Source organism: Puma concolor, chromosome C2 (genome assembly GCF_028749965.1).
Source record: "Puma concolor isolate L17-30 chromosome C2, mPumCon1.1.hap2, whole genome shotgun sequence".
In the NCBI taxonomy this organism is placed as follows: domain Eukaryota; kingdom Metazoa; phylum Chordata; class Mammalia; order Carnivora; family Felidae; genus Puma; species Puma concolor.
Genome location: NC_141675.1, coordinates 30,442,758 through 30,459,433, shown reverse-complemented (window position 1 = coordinate 30,459,433; position 16,676 = coordinate 30,442,758). Strand labels below are relative to the sequence as shown.

Genomic DNA, 16,676 nt, shown 5'->3' with positions numbered 1-16,676 from the left:
TGTGGGTTTGAGCCCCACGTCGGGCTCTGTGCCGACGGTTCAGAGCCTGGAGCCTGTTTCAGATTCTGTGTCTCCCTCTCTCTCTGTCCCTCCCCTCCTCGCACTCTGTCTCTAAAATAAACATTAAAAAAAATTTTAAAAAATTTGAGTGTAAATTTGAAGAGGTAAGGGATGAAGCCACGTGAATATCAGAAAGAAGAGCATTCTAGGTACAGGGAATAGCAGTGCAAAGGCCCTAAGGTAGGATTGTGTCTGGTGTATTGGAAGCACAACAAAGAAGTCATTGGGGCTGGAGCTAAGTGAGTGGGGGTGGGAAGGGAGAGTAGAAGGACACAATATCAGAAGGGGAAGGAGGAAGGTGGAGTGAGAACTGCCTTGATAGCTTCTAAGGACTTTGTCTTTTATTCCAGATGAATTAGAGAGCCATTAGCAGTCTAAGAATCACGTAGCAACAAGATCTGGTTGCATATAATAGGATAGTTTTGGCTGCTGCTTTAAGAACAGACTTAAAGGGGTAAAGGAGGAAGGGGAAAGAAAGCATGGAGGCCAGTGAGGCAGCAAGTACAACAGTCCAAAGGAGAGGTAGTAGAGCTGAGGTTTTCTTGACAGAATGGTCAGCATCACCTGGAGGGCCTGTGATGCTCTTTGGGGGACAGGGACTCTAGAGCAAACAATGACATGTTTATACCACTTCTCTATGTGTTCCTTCCCTCCAAAGTTGATACTTATTAGTCTGGAGTAAGGCCAAAGAATTTACATTTCTACAAGTTGCTAGGTGAGATAGTACTGCTGGTCTGGGGAACCATACTTTGAGAACCACCAACTTTTTCTTCACAGCACTGATGAAAATGTGCAACGAACATGTGCTTATCATACGTCCTCAAGGAAGCACCGGCTTACCCCTGTGTCTCAAGGCCAAGCATGATGTCTGGCACAAATGCACTGAACTCAGCTCTGGGCTAGGCATGCTGCTGCATTGAATGAAGTTTTTGAGGATCTCTGGTTTGAAGGGTTTGGAGGTAACTGGTGATTAAACTCTTCAGGAAATGGTCATTACAGGGAAGGGATTCATTATAACAACAGTAATAATGGGTGTGACACTTACCCAGTCCAGTGTTGGTCTCAGTGTTTTACTCAGCATCTCCAATTAAATCCTGTGAAAGCCCTGTGAATCTGGCATTATCACCCCTGTTTTATGAATGAGGAAACCGAAGCTTGGGGTGTTTAATGTTCCCGAGGTTACACCATTAACCAGAGCAGGGCCAGGCCTGACTGACAAGCCCTGCTCTGTTTACAGCACAAACTACTTCAAGAAGTCACTGATTAAGAGGAGATTGCCTTGAAGACAGGAGCTTCCTCACTTGGGGACTGTGAACTATTTTTAAAAATGCAGGGCATATGCCATCTTTAAAAAAAAAAATGACTCCTTTCTGAATTGAGAGCCCTGTTCACACAGCACATCTCCAGCCTCAAGCTCTTCTTGACAGAGCCCTGATTCTCTAATAGGTAGCAGTGGCTGCTCCAACCTAAGGATTTTTGCTGACCTTTGTGTTTTTTATGCTTGTCTGGTGGAGCACGTTTCTTCAACTCTCACCCTCTTCTCTGCCTCGTCCTGTAGGATGACAGGCACAACTCAGGGGGCTGAAGCTTGACAAATCGAGGCTGGCTTATCTCTAAATGGAATCCACGGCTCTCCCTGCAGAACGAGAGAAATGAAGTTTCAGGACTTCCCGCCTCATCAGACACCCCCCCTCGCCCCCCCCCGCTTCCCTCAAGAGGATAAAAATAGCCGCCTCCCAGGGCCTCTCTGCAGGAGCAGCAACTGCGCTCAGAAACCCCGCCTGCCCCTCGAGCAGCTGGCGGGGGTCGGGGCTTGGACCTGCCCGCAGGGGCGAGGTGACCCGGCCGGGCTAGGACGCTTGGAACTCTCAGCCGAGAGAGGGGGCACTTGGAGCATGTTTGAGCACGATGGTAGGTGCTCACATAAATGCACCCCGAGACCTGGAGGTCCGAGCACGGGTTGCTTAGGCTGCCTTTCGAAAAGCAGAGGTGTATTCCCGATTCTTAACCTCTTTGGGCGACAGGGTCTCGCTAGAACAAACGATGAAACGTACAGAGCACTTCTCTGTGTGTGCTCAAGCACACGGAGAGAAAAACAGACACACACTACTGCGCACCACAGGTTAACAACCCCAGATAGGGTTGATAACGGGGGCGCACAACGATCATGAAAAATAAAACTTCGTAAGGTCTAAGAATAAGGTTACTAAAGTTTGCTGAGCAGGATATTTTTGGAGAATAAAAGCATGTAATATTTATACATGGAAACTGACACAGAAATGTTGATGTTACCTCCGATGGTAGGATAAAAGGTGCTTTCCATTTTTCTCCATTTTCTCACTAAGAAAAAGCAGGTTTCTCTTAATGCAAACCTGAGCGACCGCATCAAGCGTTTCCCTGGAGCTGGGACCCCACTCAGCCGCAGACGAGGCCGGGGCCGGCCTGCCTGCCTGCCTGTCTGGACTCTGTGTCGGGGCGGAATGGGGAAGCGGGGGTGTTACAGACAACAGGCAAGGAAACCTCAGGCTGCTGACAACGTAAGGTGGGGATAGGCTCCTTTCAGAGGGTGCCCAGAATGCCCCGAGCCCGCGGCGGCACTTGAAAATCAAAGCGCTCCCAGCCGGGCCGCAGCCAGCACTGAGCGGAGTGTGCGTGCGTACGCGCTCTCGGGGGGCGGCGGCGGCGCGCACGGGCGCGCCTCCGCGGCCAGCCCTCCACAGAGGACGATGCTGCCGAGGAGGCGGCGGCGGCGGCGCGCTCCGGCGGTCTGAAGCGGCGTCCGGCTGCCACGGGCCGGCGGCGCGATGAGCTGGGCGACCGCCCCCGGCTCGGGGCTGTGAGGGGCTCGGAGCCGGGGGTGGGTGGTGGCGGCGCGGCGGGAAGCCAAAGCTCCTCCGCGGCGGCGGCGGCGGCGGCGGCGGCGGCCATGCGCGGGACGGCGCGATCGGGGCCGCGGGGCCGGGGCCGCCTCCCCGGGACCCGCGGCCTGAGGGCCCCGCCGCCGCCGCTGCTGCTCCTGTTCGCGCTGCTGCCGCTGCTACCCGCGCCCGGCGCCGCCGCCGCCCCGGCCCCGCGGCCTCCTGCGCTGTCGCCGGCGGCCGCGGGGCCCAGCGTGAGCCTCTACCTGAGCGAGGACGAGGTGCGCCGGCTCATTGGTGAGTAGGGGCCGCCTGCTCCGGGGTGGGCAGGTCGGGCCCGACCCCGGCTGCTTCCGGCTGCCTGCGGCCCAGTCCGCGGGCCGGGGACCGCGAGCAGGTCACGTCCCAGTACTCGGGGTCGTCCCCGGGCCTTGGCCTTTGCCTGCCTCGCTGGCCGGGAGGTGTGGTCCCTGCCCGGCCCCCGCCCCAGGTCAGCCTTCCGGCCTACCCCCTTCGCCCTCGCTGCCCCGCCGCGAAAGACCTGGGATCCACCCCGTTCCGTCCTCCTCACAGCCCCTTCAGCCTTTGGCCCTATTCCGCAGTCAAGCGCCCTAACTTTTCTTCCCTGCAGCACCAAGTTTCTTTGACCATTCCTGATGCGTGTCATTCTAGGGCCCTGGATTTTGGATACCTCGAGTCCACGTTTATTTAGACCAAACCTGCACATTCTTGCCTGTGGTTTTGACGACCACAATACTGTGCTCTTACTTTCTTGTTACCATACTTTTTTTTTTTTTTTTAAATGAGGCGGGAGGGGGGAAGGGAGAAAGGGCACTACACGTTAGTGGCAGTCTTCAAATCTTGTGACCGAAAAGCATAATTTTCAATGGTGAACGAATCTTCTGGTAGCAGACCTGCTGCTAACTTCTCCAGTATCTTTTTGGTTCTTGTCTTGGATGTGTTGGACTGTGGACTGTTTGTTCAGGGCCTCCTTTGAATACCTTGTAGGGAAAGGAGAACTTAGCTTTGGGTCAGTTGGTTGTTCTGTTGTACGTAATTAGCTTTGTCGTTTGGGGAATTGATTTGAAAAATAATGGTGTTCTTGTGCTGAGACTTTGTGGATTCTGGAAATGAGCCTTAGAGGAAGGTCTGAGAGAAATGGCCCCAAATGGGAAGTCTTTGGTAGTTGCAGATACCTAGACATTTCTTTGTGTGTTAGACTTTCTTTTGTGTGTTGCGGCACAGAATAACATTTCCCCTCTCTTCATTTAATCTCGAGTTTGTGGTGTGTCTGTGTGATGGGGGGGGGGGGGAGAATTTTTTTTTTATCATCCATTATCAGTCAGTTTTATTTTTTTTTTTTTAAGTTTATAAGACTTTCTTGAGGTCGACTCAAAGTTGAAATGGTATTGCTTGCAGCGGTCTGTTTACACGTTGTTACATATATGGGTTTGTAGTCTTTAATCAAAGAAGAATGCTGAGTTTCTGTAATGTCCTGCCCTTCTTAATCCTCTTTTTAGTCTAGTTGAACAAGCTAAATTTAGTTGAGATGAATTAAAACTGCAAATTAGGTTAGTACTTGGAACATAAAACTAAGATTTAGGAAAAATACTTATAAATCGACTCGTATCACATAATTATTTTTAAAAATTGATGCATTATGCATGGGTTTTAAAGGTTTCTGTTTTTGTTTTTGGTAAAAGCATGTACTGCATATGATTTGTGGCTTTGTTTATATATAAGAATAGGTGTTAGAAACCAGCCAGGTGGGGATGAGGGACAGGGAACAACCAGAGGCTAACATTGATTGAGTGCCTGCCATTTACCTGCCCCTTTATGTTTTATACACATCATTTCCTCTAATTTTCTTATGACCCAGTTAAGTAGACACCATTATTTCCATTTTAGAGTTGAGAAAAGTGAGGCTTTAAGTAATTTTCTCAAGGTCACATAATTTATAATCATTAAAAAAAATTAAACATAATGTTGACATAGGCCACAAAGTTTTATTAAGGGTAATGAAGATATTGTTTGTATAGAGGTTTTATTATGGCATGGTGGAAAAGAAATCATTGCTAATTAATACTTGAAATGATGTGTATGTATTTGTCACCCGACTGATGAGCATCCAGGTTCTGCCCAGGAATGGGCTGTGGGAAGGAGGGGAGGGAAGATTGCCTCACTGACCAACCTCTGGGGCAAGAGGGACCTCCAGTAGTATTTTCTTTAATGCAAATGGAGTGGACTTGTTACCGGGAGTTTGACTCTCCTTCTTGCCAGATCCATGTCCATCTCCCTCATCCATTCTACCTTTAAAGTATTCCTTGGCTGCTCCTGGGGGCAGAAGAACAAGTGGGTAGGGTTCAGATCTGTATGAGGCATATTGAGTTCTCAGACTGCAGTTTCTCACAGAAACTCTTAGTGTTTAAGACTACTTGAAATAATAGTTTGTACCATATTTTTGTATCATGATGGGTTAAATGCCTCTGAACGCTGACTTGGGAAACTAACCATCATTTTGTAATATATCTAAGACAATGAGTTTGGAATTCCAAATAAAAAACTTGTAAGTGAAGTTGATAATGACAGCTTTATAAATTGAACTAATTGCCCTTGATATGAGAATAGGTTGTTGTTTTAATCCAATTAATATATGCACACAGTTAAAAAATCAAATAGTGCTAAAAGGCTTAACATAAAACAACAGCGTTCTACCCTTAGCCTCTTTATCCTCCACGTCCTATTTTACAGTGGAAGCCACCATCTCGTACCAGTTATAGTTCTGTTCATTTATTTTCCTGGTTTTTACTTTCATATTTTGAAATTAATGTAGAATAGGGACTTGACTTTCTAGTATCATAATTGATCATTTGCCCTGTTCTCTCTCAGTCCCTCAATATAGCTACATAACAATTTTTAGTAAAACCAACCATCAGAAATTACATTATTGTATAAAAATTTATTGCTCACTTCTGAGTTAAATAGTGATGCCAGATTATGTGGGGGTTTTTCTCTGTTTTTTTTTTTTTTTTTCCCCTGGAGCAAATAATTGCCTTCAAGTTTTTGATTAGTTTTTCGTGTATCTATGGCTACATTCCTCAAACACCAAGAAATATGTTCAGTGCCTTTTGATATTTTTTCCAGGTAGCACAAATCATCCCTCAGTTCCACTTGGTTTCCTCTTAGAGACTCCCTTGCTCAGGAGCCTTCCATTCTCTTGCTCCAGTCTGGTCAGTAGTAGTATTTTTTTCTGTGATTTCTGTTCCCTTCTCTTCTGCCTTGGAGCCTGTTTCCTGGATCACTTGTTTTCTTTTTCTTGGTTTGCCTCATTTGCTAAAGGGTACCCTCAGTGGCTTCCATGGTAGGTAAATTATTTGAGGCCTTGCATGTCTGAAGGTGTCCACGCTAGATACTTTCTAGATGATTTATAGATGCTTTATAGATGATTAGGCTAAATTTAGAATAGTAGGCTGAAAATATTTTTTTCCATAATTTTGATGACATTTTCACAGTTTCTGGCTTTATAAAGGTTTTTTTTTTTTTTTTAAGTTTATTATTTATTTTGAGGGAGCAAGAGCAAGAGCGAGCAGCAAAGGGGCAGAGAGAGAGGGAAAGAGAATCCCAAGCAGGCTGTCACTGTCAGTGTGGAGCCCGATGTGAGGCTTGAACTCACGACCTGAGCCAAAGTGGACCAGCTGAGCCACCCAGGTGCCCCTGGCTTTAACGGTTTCTGATGAAAAATCCAGAGCCATCTGATTCCTTTTATTTTTCTTTGTTTTCTTTTCTTTCCTTTTTTTTTTTTTTTAATTGAAGGTAAGTATCTTTTTCTCCAGCATTCTGAAATTTTGTAAGTTTTTGTGTGGGTCCTTCTTCTCACCTGTTGTCTATTTTATTTTATAGGCCCTTTGGCCTATAGACTCATATTTTTTCAGTTTTCGAGAATGTCTATTACTTTGATAATTTCCTACCCTTTATTTTTTGTTTTTTCTTTTTGAGGCACGTGTTGGTTTGATTATTGAATATCCTGGAATTGATCTTCAGATACTCTTTTGTTGTCTGTTACTTACATCTTTGTATTTGGATGTGGACAGTAGCAAGGGGATCTTCTCAATTTTATAGGCTTTTATTTAAAAAATTTTAATGGTGGTGTTTTTAAATTTCAGAAGGTTTTTGTTCTCTGGTTTCATTTCCATTTAATTTCATTTTCTGTTTCCATTTTATTCTTATTTTATGGATATTTTATCTTTGAGGTATGTGTCTATTTGATTTTCATTTTTTCTATATGTTTAATATGTTTTTAATATTTCTTCTGCTTCCTCCAGTGTGCTTATTCATTTCTTTTTATGTTTGTTTACATCACAAACATCTGGTGGTCCTTGGCTGTCTACAATTAAGAGTGAGATGCTGGAAAGTTGATCAGGAGAGAGAGTGTGTGTGCTGGTGGTCTCATGACTTCCCTTGGAGTACAGGTAGACTTTTTATGGGGCATCTACCTCACATAACAGTACCTTCACATCCTCCTTGGGACTAGTGTCTGCAGAGAAGGTATCTCCAATAGCCTGCCTCTGGTGTGTTTGGCAATACACTGATTGTCCGGGTTTGGGTTATCTGGTTAAGGAGGGATGGAGGGTGCCACCATTCCCGGTATAGATTTGGACTTCTCTTTATTGTTCTTCTGCCTCTGTGGTTCAGTTTCTTCAGAAAAAACTTAGGGTCTCCTGCTGGATCTGGGAGCCCACCCCTTATAGAAGCTCCTCTTTGTCAAGCCTGAGCCTCAGGCTGGCCTTTGGTGCCTGAGGGGTCCTGAGGAGCAGTGACCACTTCTTCACCTGGCTCCCCTCCTGAAGAAGTTTGTTGAAATTTATGATGTATTGTTGTCTTTTTCCCCTTTGTGTTTGTCTTTGTGGTTTAATGTCTTTGTGATTTCATTAGTTTCCTTTCAGGGAGTTGGGGAAGAAATGGGGATAAAGGTGAGTGGTCATTTCACAATATGTAAATGACAGGATTGGGCTTTTTTTTTTAATGTTTTTTCCTAACGTTTATTCATTTTTGAGACAGAGGGAGACAGAGAATGAATGGGGGAGGGTCAGAGAGGGAGGGAGACACAGAATCTGAAACAGGCTCCATGCTCTGAGCTGTCAGCACAGAGCCTGACGCGGGGCTTGAACTCACGGGCCGCGAGATCATGACCTGAGCCAAAGTCGGACGCTTAACCAACTGAGCTACCTAGGTGCCCCAGGATTGGGCTTTGACTGTTGAAGAGCTGTTGATGTATAACAGGGTTTTTTTTTTTTTTTCTTTCTTTCTTTTTCTTTTTTTTTTTTTGGAATAATATTTACAAGACTAGTAGTTGACACTTTTTAGATTGCTGCTGACATGTAGCAATCTTTTCCCTCTGTCAGGCACAAAGGTAATTCCTGTTTTAAATATATATTGTTATTTCCATTTTATAGATGAGGAAACAGGCTTGGCGGAAGTATGTAACTAACCCACTTCCTTGATTGTAAGGCATACAGTCCTGATGGAAGTCTACGTGTACAGAGACTCCAAAAGCCTCAGGAGGTTTTACTCTCCATGTGGTGGCATCCCTGTTTCCTCAGGCCTAGTTTCATTGCTCTCATTTACTCTTCTTAACAGGCTGCCATGTCCATTTCCCCATTTTTACTGTTGAGGACTTTGATTTGGGACCCTTTGGTAGAGGGTCAGGTCTTGACTTAGTCATGCCTGAATCCAGAATCCATCTTGCCTCCTTGTGAGCTCTGGAGGAGCAGTGATTAACCAAAAATACCCAAGAAGTAGAATCTGAAAGCCTGCTGCCACATGTTTGTGGTCTTGACTATTATCTGCATCCTCCCATGTTCCCTCTCTAATTGAGTATTCTAATAGTACTCAGTTCCCTGGAAATCCAGGACTTGTGAAACTGGCATGTGACTGGGGCAGTGCTAAGGGTTTGGGAATAAAATGCTGAGGGGTAAGCAGTATGGTATAAACTGGTTATGGCAGCAGTCATGGTAGTGATAGGGATTTGTAAGGGTCAGGGGTCTTCTAAGAATAGATTCTGCCTTTCACCAATTAGAAATTCAGTTTGGGTAACTTGCTTTTCTTTTAAATAAATACCCTCTGAAAGAATTAAGCATTGTGCATATCTTATTTAAAATCAGTTTAATACAAGATGAGATCAGTGCTCTCCAAATCAGTCCAGTCAAAATTTTTGAAGCTCAACCAAGTACCATATATTGAGGGAGAAAATAGCAATTCAGAATTACTAAATTCCTTTTCTTGAAGAATTGGGAATTTTGTAGGGGAGACTTTTATATTGATAACTATAACACTGAGATAAGAGTTATACTACTGATTGACATAAGTAAGAAGTGATTACTTTTATTGGAGGAGTGGGTACTTTTATATTGTAGGAGTGATTACTTTTGAGTTTAGAAGGGGAAGAGGAGAGAGGCTTAGAGAGTTTAGGGAAAGTGTTCCAGGAACTGAGGCATTTGAAATTCATCTTCAGGATGGGTTTGATAGGCAGAAAAGAGGAGCAGTTCATGCCGGGTAGAGAAGATAGCTTGAAAAAGCTATAGATGTATAGAAGCAGATGGGTGTGAAATCAGGAAGTAGGAAAAATCTAATATGGCTAAAATGAGAAAAATTGGCAAAGCCAGGGAGAATATAAAGCTGGGAATTAGGTTAAGATTGGATTAGGAATTTGAATTTTATCTTGTAGGTAATGAGGAGCTGCTGAATTTAGGAAAGGAGAGTGCACAAACAGGACTGGGTTACAGAAAAGATGACTGGCTCCAGTGAAAAGGGGCTTGGAGACAGATAAGCTGGTTCTGGGAAATGGGACAGAGTCAGCCTTGTGGTGATAAGAGGGATCAACTAGGGCAGTTGAAGGAGTGGGATAGATTGGTGAGGAATTTGCAGGGAGTTTGGAAAACCACGTAGTGGGGAGAGACCTGAGGGCTAAAGAAAAGAGAGGAGTCACAGAGGACGCTAAGGTTTCAGAATTGGGGTGCTGAACTGAGGGACTCTTCTCTTTTGGGAGGTGGTTGATGGAAAGAAAAATGAGATGAGCCATGTGTTCCACTCCTCCCAGCACCTCTCTTTCCTCTTAAACCTTAGGCCAAGTGCTTGGTCAGGGAGGGCAGTGAGGGTGTCCTCCCTACCGATGGGTCTGGCATGACCTGAGGAGGTGTGGGTGATTGTCATTGGAGTTGAGTTAGTACCCTGAAGCAAACTCTTCGACCTGGGTGTTTTGGGTGTGGTTGGTGGCATCGATGCAGCATTAATTTGAGTCCATGTGTTCTTCATTGGGAGAGTTAGGCTGAGACATTGTGCAGTTGTGGGTTTTGAGTTCCCCCCCCCCCCCTTCTTCATGCTACACATGTGGGAGAACTCTATCCAATTATGGCTAAACCTGCCCCCTGTGAGTCACATCCTGAGTTGACTACTCAATTTTGGAGGTGCTGCCTAAAATACTGTTTGGATTTTAAGAGTCACTTTAGAAACAAATGAAACATGGGTATTTCTTTGAGCACCCTGAATTGAGAAATTCCATAGCATTACTTTTGTGGTTTTAATGCACTTATGCCAGTGTTGTGACAAAACTTGCCAGTTATACATACTAAAACAAAACAAAAACTTGGACATGAAATAGAGCCTTTGGCTACTCTGAAATTGAATTACACTTAAAAACGTATGCTTTTATTGTGTTACCCTTGTTGATGCAAATCAAGTACAATATTTTCTGATCAAAATGTTATTAAACAACTTTGATTTATTGTGGGACCCCTTAAAATCTGATGTGCCAAAACAAATGTGTGTGTATATTGCTGAGTTACATAATATATACTTAGTGAATGATTCTTTGTATTGTGCCCAGCAAGTGATACTGCTGAGTGGTAGAATATTTCTTCTTTTTTTTTTTATTTTTTATTTTTTAAAATTTATATCCAAATTAGTTAGCATATAGTGAAACAATGATTTCAGGAGTAGGTTCCTTTATGCCCCTTACCCGTTTAGCCCATCCCCCCCCCCCACAACCCCTCCAGTAACCCTCAGTTTGTTCTCCATATTTATGAGTCTCTTCTGTTTTGTCCCCTTCCCTGTTTTTATATTATTTTTGTTTCCCTTCCCTTATGTTCATCCCTTTTGTCGCTTAAAGTCCTCATATGAGTGAAGTCATATGATTTTGTCTTTCTCCGACTGACTAATTTCACTTAGTGTAATACCCTCCAGTTCCATCCATGTAGTTGCAAATGGCAAGATTTCATTCTTTTTGATTGCCGAGTAATACTCCATTGTATATATATACCACATTTTCTTTATCCATTCATCCATCGATGGACATTTAGGCTCTTTCCATACTTTGGCTATTGTTGATAGTGCTGCTATAAACATGGGGGTGCATGTGCCCCTTCGAAACAGCACACCTGTATCTCATGGATAAATGCCTAGTAGTGCAATTGCTGGGTCATAGGGTAGTTCTATTTTTAGTTTTTTTTTTTTTTTTTCAACGTTTTATTTTTGGGACAGAGAGAGACAGAGCATGAACGGGGGAGGGGCAGAGAGAGAGGGAGACACAGAATCGGAAACAGGCTCCAGGCTCCGAGCCATCAGCCCAGAGCCCGACGCGGGGCTCAAACTCACGGACTGCGAGATCGTGACCTGGCTGAAGTCGGACGCTTAACCGACTGCGCCACCCAGGCGCCCCAACTATTTTTAGTTTTTTGAGGAACCTCCATACTGTTTTCCAGAGTGGCTGCACCAGCTTGCATTCCCAAGAATATTTCTTAAAAGTAGTTTCTAGGTCCCATGTTTGTTCATAAAATAAATGTTATGTCTTGTTTATAAATAAATATATTCTTCTATAAATATGTGTTTTAGTATACCTCTTGCTATACCTTTTGTTCACATGTGAACCAAGTACTTCACATGTGTTCTCCTTTAGTCAGTCATACAAAGTAGGTGGTGGCATTGACATTTTTTTTGAATAGATAAAGCTGAGGCTCTGGGAAATTACAGAATTTGCTGGAGGTCACAGAGATGTCTGGGGCTATGTGACTCCAGAGTGCATGCTTTCTTTCTGTGCTGCCTCTGAAGGCTAGCAGTTTACTTAGTGTTTATCTAACCAGAATCATCTGAGAAACTCAAACAAAATATGAATTCCTAGACCTATCCTGAGCAATTTGTTTAGGAGATCTGAGATGGGGCCCAACTCATGAACTTTTTGAATGCCACGTTTCATTCATTATATGATGTACAGTTTTCCCATGTTTGGACATCTCTGAAATTGGAACCATTTTATACTCAATGGTAAGTATTCAGTTAATTGACAGTTCTATTTCTTTCTTAGTGCCACAAAAAAATAATGGTACACTTTGCATGAAATGAAATATGGTATTGTAAAACGGTGACCACCTTTCCTTTTTTGGGGGGAGGAGGGATACCTGTCCCAACTTTCTTTCAGAGTTGTAAAATTTACTGGTGGTATTTATTATTTGCTTATGGTAATGGCTGTGTAGTAATCTCCTTGCAAGGAAAGCAAACGACAGTGAGATATTACCATTAAGTGTACAAGCAATAGTAATTCAGTTTTCACGTAGAAGTTGCTGGCAAAAGAAATATCAGGGATTCTCAGCCTTATTTTGTGAAAGTCTTCAGCCCTTTCCCTAGACAAAGGGATGGATACCCAATCATATTAAATTTTGCATACTGTGCTGACTTAGACCTTGGGGCTTTGTACTTTATAGATGAAAGCTTATGGATGCATTTGGGTCCCACAAAAGCTGGTTCTGGAAAGGGTCATATTATATTCTGTATTTCACCCTGGTATTCCTTGACCTACATGATTTTTTTTTTTTAATTTGCATGCGTTAAAGTTCACTTTATTGTAGTTATATGGGTTTTGACAAATGCATAGTATCATGTATCCACCAAAGTATTGTATAGAATAGTTTTATCACCCTCAAAATTCCAATTTATTTTAAATCAATTTGCTTTTAAAAATGTATTTATTATGGAAAAATTCAGACATTCAGAAGTACACTAGTATAACAAACCTCTGTGTACCCATCATCCAGCTTCAACAGTTATCAACTCATGGCCAGTTTTTTTGGGTATATACCACTCCACTCCCCAGTCTACACCTTTGCTCTTACTTCCCTGATTCCCCACTTGGATTATTTGAAGGAAACTCAAACATTAATTTTTTTTAAGTTTATTTGTTTTATTTTGAGAGAGAGAGAGCAAGCAAGGGAGGAGTAGAGAGAGTGGGAGTGAGAGAGAATCCCAAGATATAAGGCTTGAACCCATGAACTGTGAGATCATGACCTGAGCTGAAACCAAGAGTCAGACACTTAACTGACCCAGGCACCCCTCAAACATAATTTTATAAAAAAAATTTTAATATGTATCTCTAAAAGGGAATCTAAAAATTTATAATAACCATTATCACACCCAAGAAATTAACAATTCATAAATATCAAGCATCTGGGCTGTTCAGATCTTTCTGATTTATAGGTCAATGTTTATATTAAGACTCTTGCTTGCCACCTCTTTCCTCTCTTATCCCCCTCTCCCCCCATGTGTTTAGTTCTTAGTTCCTCTGGTGCTAAGCTCTTTCTCACCTTAGGGTCTGCCTTTTATGGTTGCTTTGCCTCACATACTTTACCCAGATCTTCACAAGGCTGGAGACTTCCAGATCTCAACTTAAAATGTCACTGCCTATGGGGCACCTGGGTGGCTTATTCATTTAAGCATCTGACTCTTGATTTAGGCTCAGGTCATGATCCCAGGGTCGTGGGATCATTGGGGCTCCACGCTAAGCTTCAGATTCTCTCTCTCCCTCTGTGCCTGTACCCTGCTTGTGAGCTGTGTCTCAAAAGAAAAAAAAAGTCACTGCCTCAGCCTTGCTTTCCTACGTTTGACCCCAAGTACCACTCTGTTCTTATCATCCTGTTCTATTTTAAGCATCTAATACTCGTTTTTGTCTCCCTCTATAGAAAAGTTAATTCTGTTTGATTAAAGACCTTTTATATCATTCCACTCTATATCCCCAGCACCTAAAACAATAGCCGGCATGTAGTAGATGTTCAGTAAAAGTTCAATGAATGAATAAACCAGACTTCTTTTTAGAGGAGATTCACCATCTTATGCCTTATGGGGGTCATCATTCTCTTTATCATTTCCCATTGTCTGCTGAGTTATTATCCAAAAAGGGAGTTGGACTGGACTTATGTTTATGGATGGGAGTTTAAATAAATTGGTTGTTAATACTTTTTCTTTGAGGTTGCCTAATTTTCTCAAGTTTCTGTTCCTTGTACCCTACTCTCTGGATTAAGTATATCCCATCTTGGCTTCCATAGCTCTACATTCTGTACAAACAAATCAGTATCATTGTACCCATCACATTCTGTCTTTCCCATATACTGCACTAAGGCCACCCCATGGCTTGACATGTGGCAGTCTCTCCGCAGACTGTTGGTCTCTACTACAGTTGAAGGATGTGAAGTATTCGAGAGAGATTCTGGCAGAAGCCTTTTCCAGTTGTTAAAAGCTGGGAAATACGATTTCTCATCTTTTCTTCTGAAATGCTTAAGCTTCTATTAATTCTGTCCAGTGTATTTTTTAATCACATGCATTGTAGTTTTTATTTCTAGAAATTTGATTTGGGTCTTTTTATGTCTTCCATATTTCTTAACTTTTGACCAATGAAGTACAGCTATAATAATTGTTTAAATGTTTTTTCTACTAATTCTAACATCTCTGCTGGTTCTGGGTTGGTTTCGGTTAGTTTATCTAACATCTATCTATTTAATTATTTATTTTGCTTTTGTTTTGTTTTTGCATGCCAAGTAGTTTTTGATTGGATGGGAGGCATTGGGAATTTTACTCTGGTGGGTGCTGAATATTTTTGTATTCCTATAAATATTCTTGGGTTTTGTTCTGGACTCAGTTAAGTACTTGGAAACAGTTTGATCCTCCAGATCTTGCTTTTAGGATTTGTTAGATAGGACAGGAGCAATGCTCAGTATAGGCTAATTATTCCCCACTACTGAGTTAAAGACTCTTTTGTGTACTTTCTCCAGTGACCTGTGTGAATCATGAGGTTTTCCAGTCTGGCTGGTGGGTGTAGGTGATATTCCAGTTACTATGTAAGTAAGATTGTACATTTTATCCTTTCTCTGTTCTCATGCAACTTCCTTATGCATCCTCTGATGAGTACTTAACTGAAGACTGGAGGGCAGCTCTCTGCAGATTTTGGAGGTTTCCTGTGTAACTTTCTCCTCTCTGTTATTTCATCCTGCATGCTCTAGCTGTCCTTGTCTTTGTGAACTCTCATATTTTGTATGGTTCTTGGCTATCTCAGACAAGAGAGTTAGTCTGGTCCTATTATTCCATCTTGTCTAGAAGTGGAAATAGCCAAGGATGATGATGATTATTTTTTAGTTTATTGGAGACAGAGCCGGGGAGAGGGAGACAGAGAATCTCAAGCAGGCTCCACAGTCAGTGCAGAGTCTGACGCGGGGCTAGATCTCACAAACTGTGGAGATCGTGACCTGAGCTGAAATCAAGAATTGGTCGTTTAATCAACTGAGCCAACCAGGTGCCTCGCCAAGGATTATTATTTTTTGCATCTTTTCTAACTTAAACTATTTGTCAAAGGAGAGAATTTAGTCCAACTTAAAGGAAAATATTTTAAGGTTTGTATGTGTGTGCATGCACATGTACACAAATTTGGGAATAAACAATATGGAGGTTCCTCAAAAAGTTAAAAACAGAACTACCCTACAGACCTAGCAATTGCACTACTAGGTATTTACCCAAAGGATGCAAAAATACAGATTTGAAGGGGTACATGGACCCTGATGTTTATAGCAGCATTATCAACAATAGCTAAACATTGGGAAGAGCCAAAGTGTCCATTGACTGATGAATGAATAAAGATGTGGTATATATATACAATGGAATGTTACTCATCCATCGAAAAGAATGAAACGTTGCTTTTGCAACAACGTGAATGGAACTAGAGTGTATTCTAAGCGAAATAAGTCAGTCAGAGAAAGACAAATACCATATGATTTCACTCATATGGAATTTAATAAACAAAACAGGTGAACATATGGGAAGGAAAAAAAAGAGAGGGAAGTAAACCATGAGATTCTTTTTTTTTTTTTTTAAATTTTTTTTTTTTTCAACGTTTATTTATTTTTGGGACAGACAGAGACAGAGCATGAACAGGGGAGGGGCAGAGACAGAGGGAGACACAGAATCGGAAACAGGCTCCAGGCTCTGAGCCATCAGCCCAGAGCCCGACGCGGGGCTCGAACTCACGGACCGCGAGATCGTGACCTGGCTGAAGTCGGACGCTTAACCGACTGCGCCACCCAGGCGCCCCATGAGATTCTTAACAATAGAGAACAAACTGAGGGTTGATGGAGGGCTGGGGTGGGGGATGGGCTAAATGGGTGATGGGCATTAAGGAGGCCACTTGTTATGATGAGCACTGAGTGTTATATGTAAGTGATGAATCACTAAATTCTACTCTAGAAACCAATATTACACTATATGTTAACTAACTAGGATTTAAATAAAAATTTGAAAACAAAAACCCAAGCACATGTGGGAATATAGTAGATAATGTGGTGTGGGACAATACTAAATTTGAAATCTTCATATTTACGTTTAAATTCCATCTTAAGATACAGGTGTTTAATTCCTGTTTCTGAGTGTTGGTTTTCATATATAAGATGAGAT

The 16,676-nt window shown here is 42.6% G+C and overlaps 1 protein-coding gene across 3 annotated transcripts in view; it reads left to right on the top strand.

The window, feature by feature from the left end:
* Positions 1 to 2,758: 2,758 nt before the first annotated feature.
* Positions 2,759 to 16,676, top strand: part of RYK (receptor like tyrosine kinase) — a 104,975-nt gene continuing 91,057 nt past the window's right edge. For 2 of the 3 annotated variants that reach the window (XM_086674330.1, XM_086674329.1), the window contains exon 1: positions 2,760 to 3,215. In XM_086674330.1, coding sequence (XP_086530456.1) covers positions 2,987 to 3,215 — 229 coding nt within the window. In that variant the 5' untranslated portion in view covers positions 2,760 to 2,986. Of the gene's footprint in view, positions 3,216 to 16,676 lie in introns of all 3 variants that reach the window. The other variant, XM_086674331.1, reaches the window with a different exon arrangement.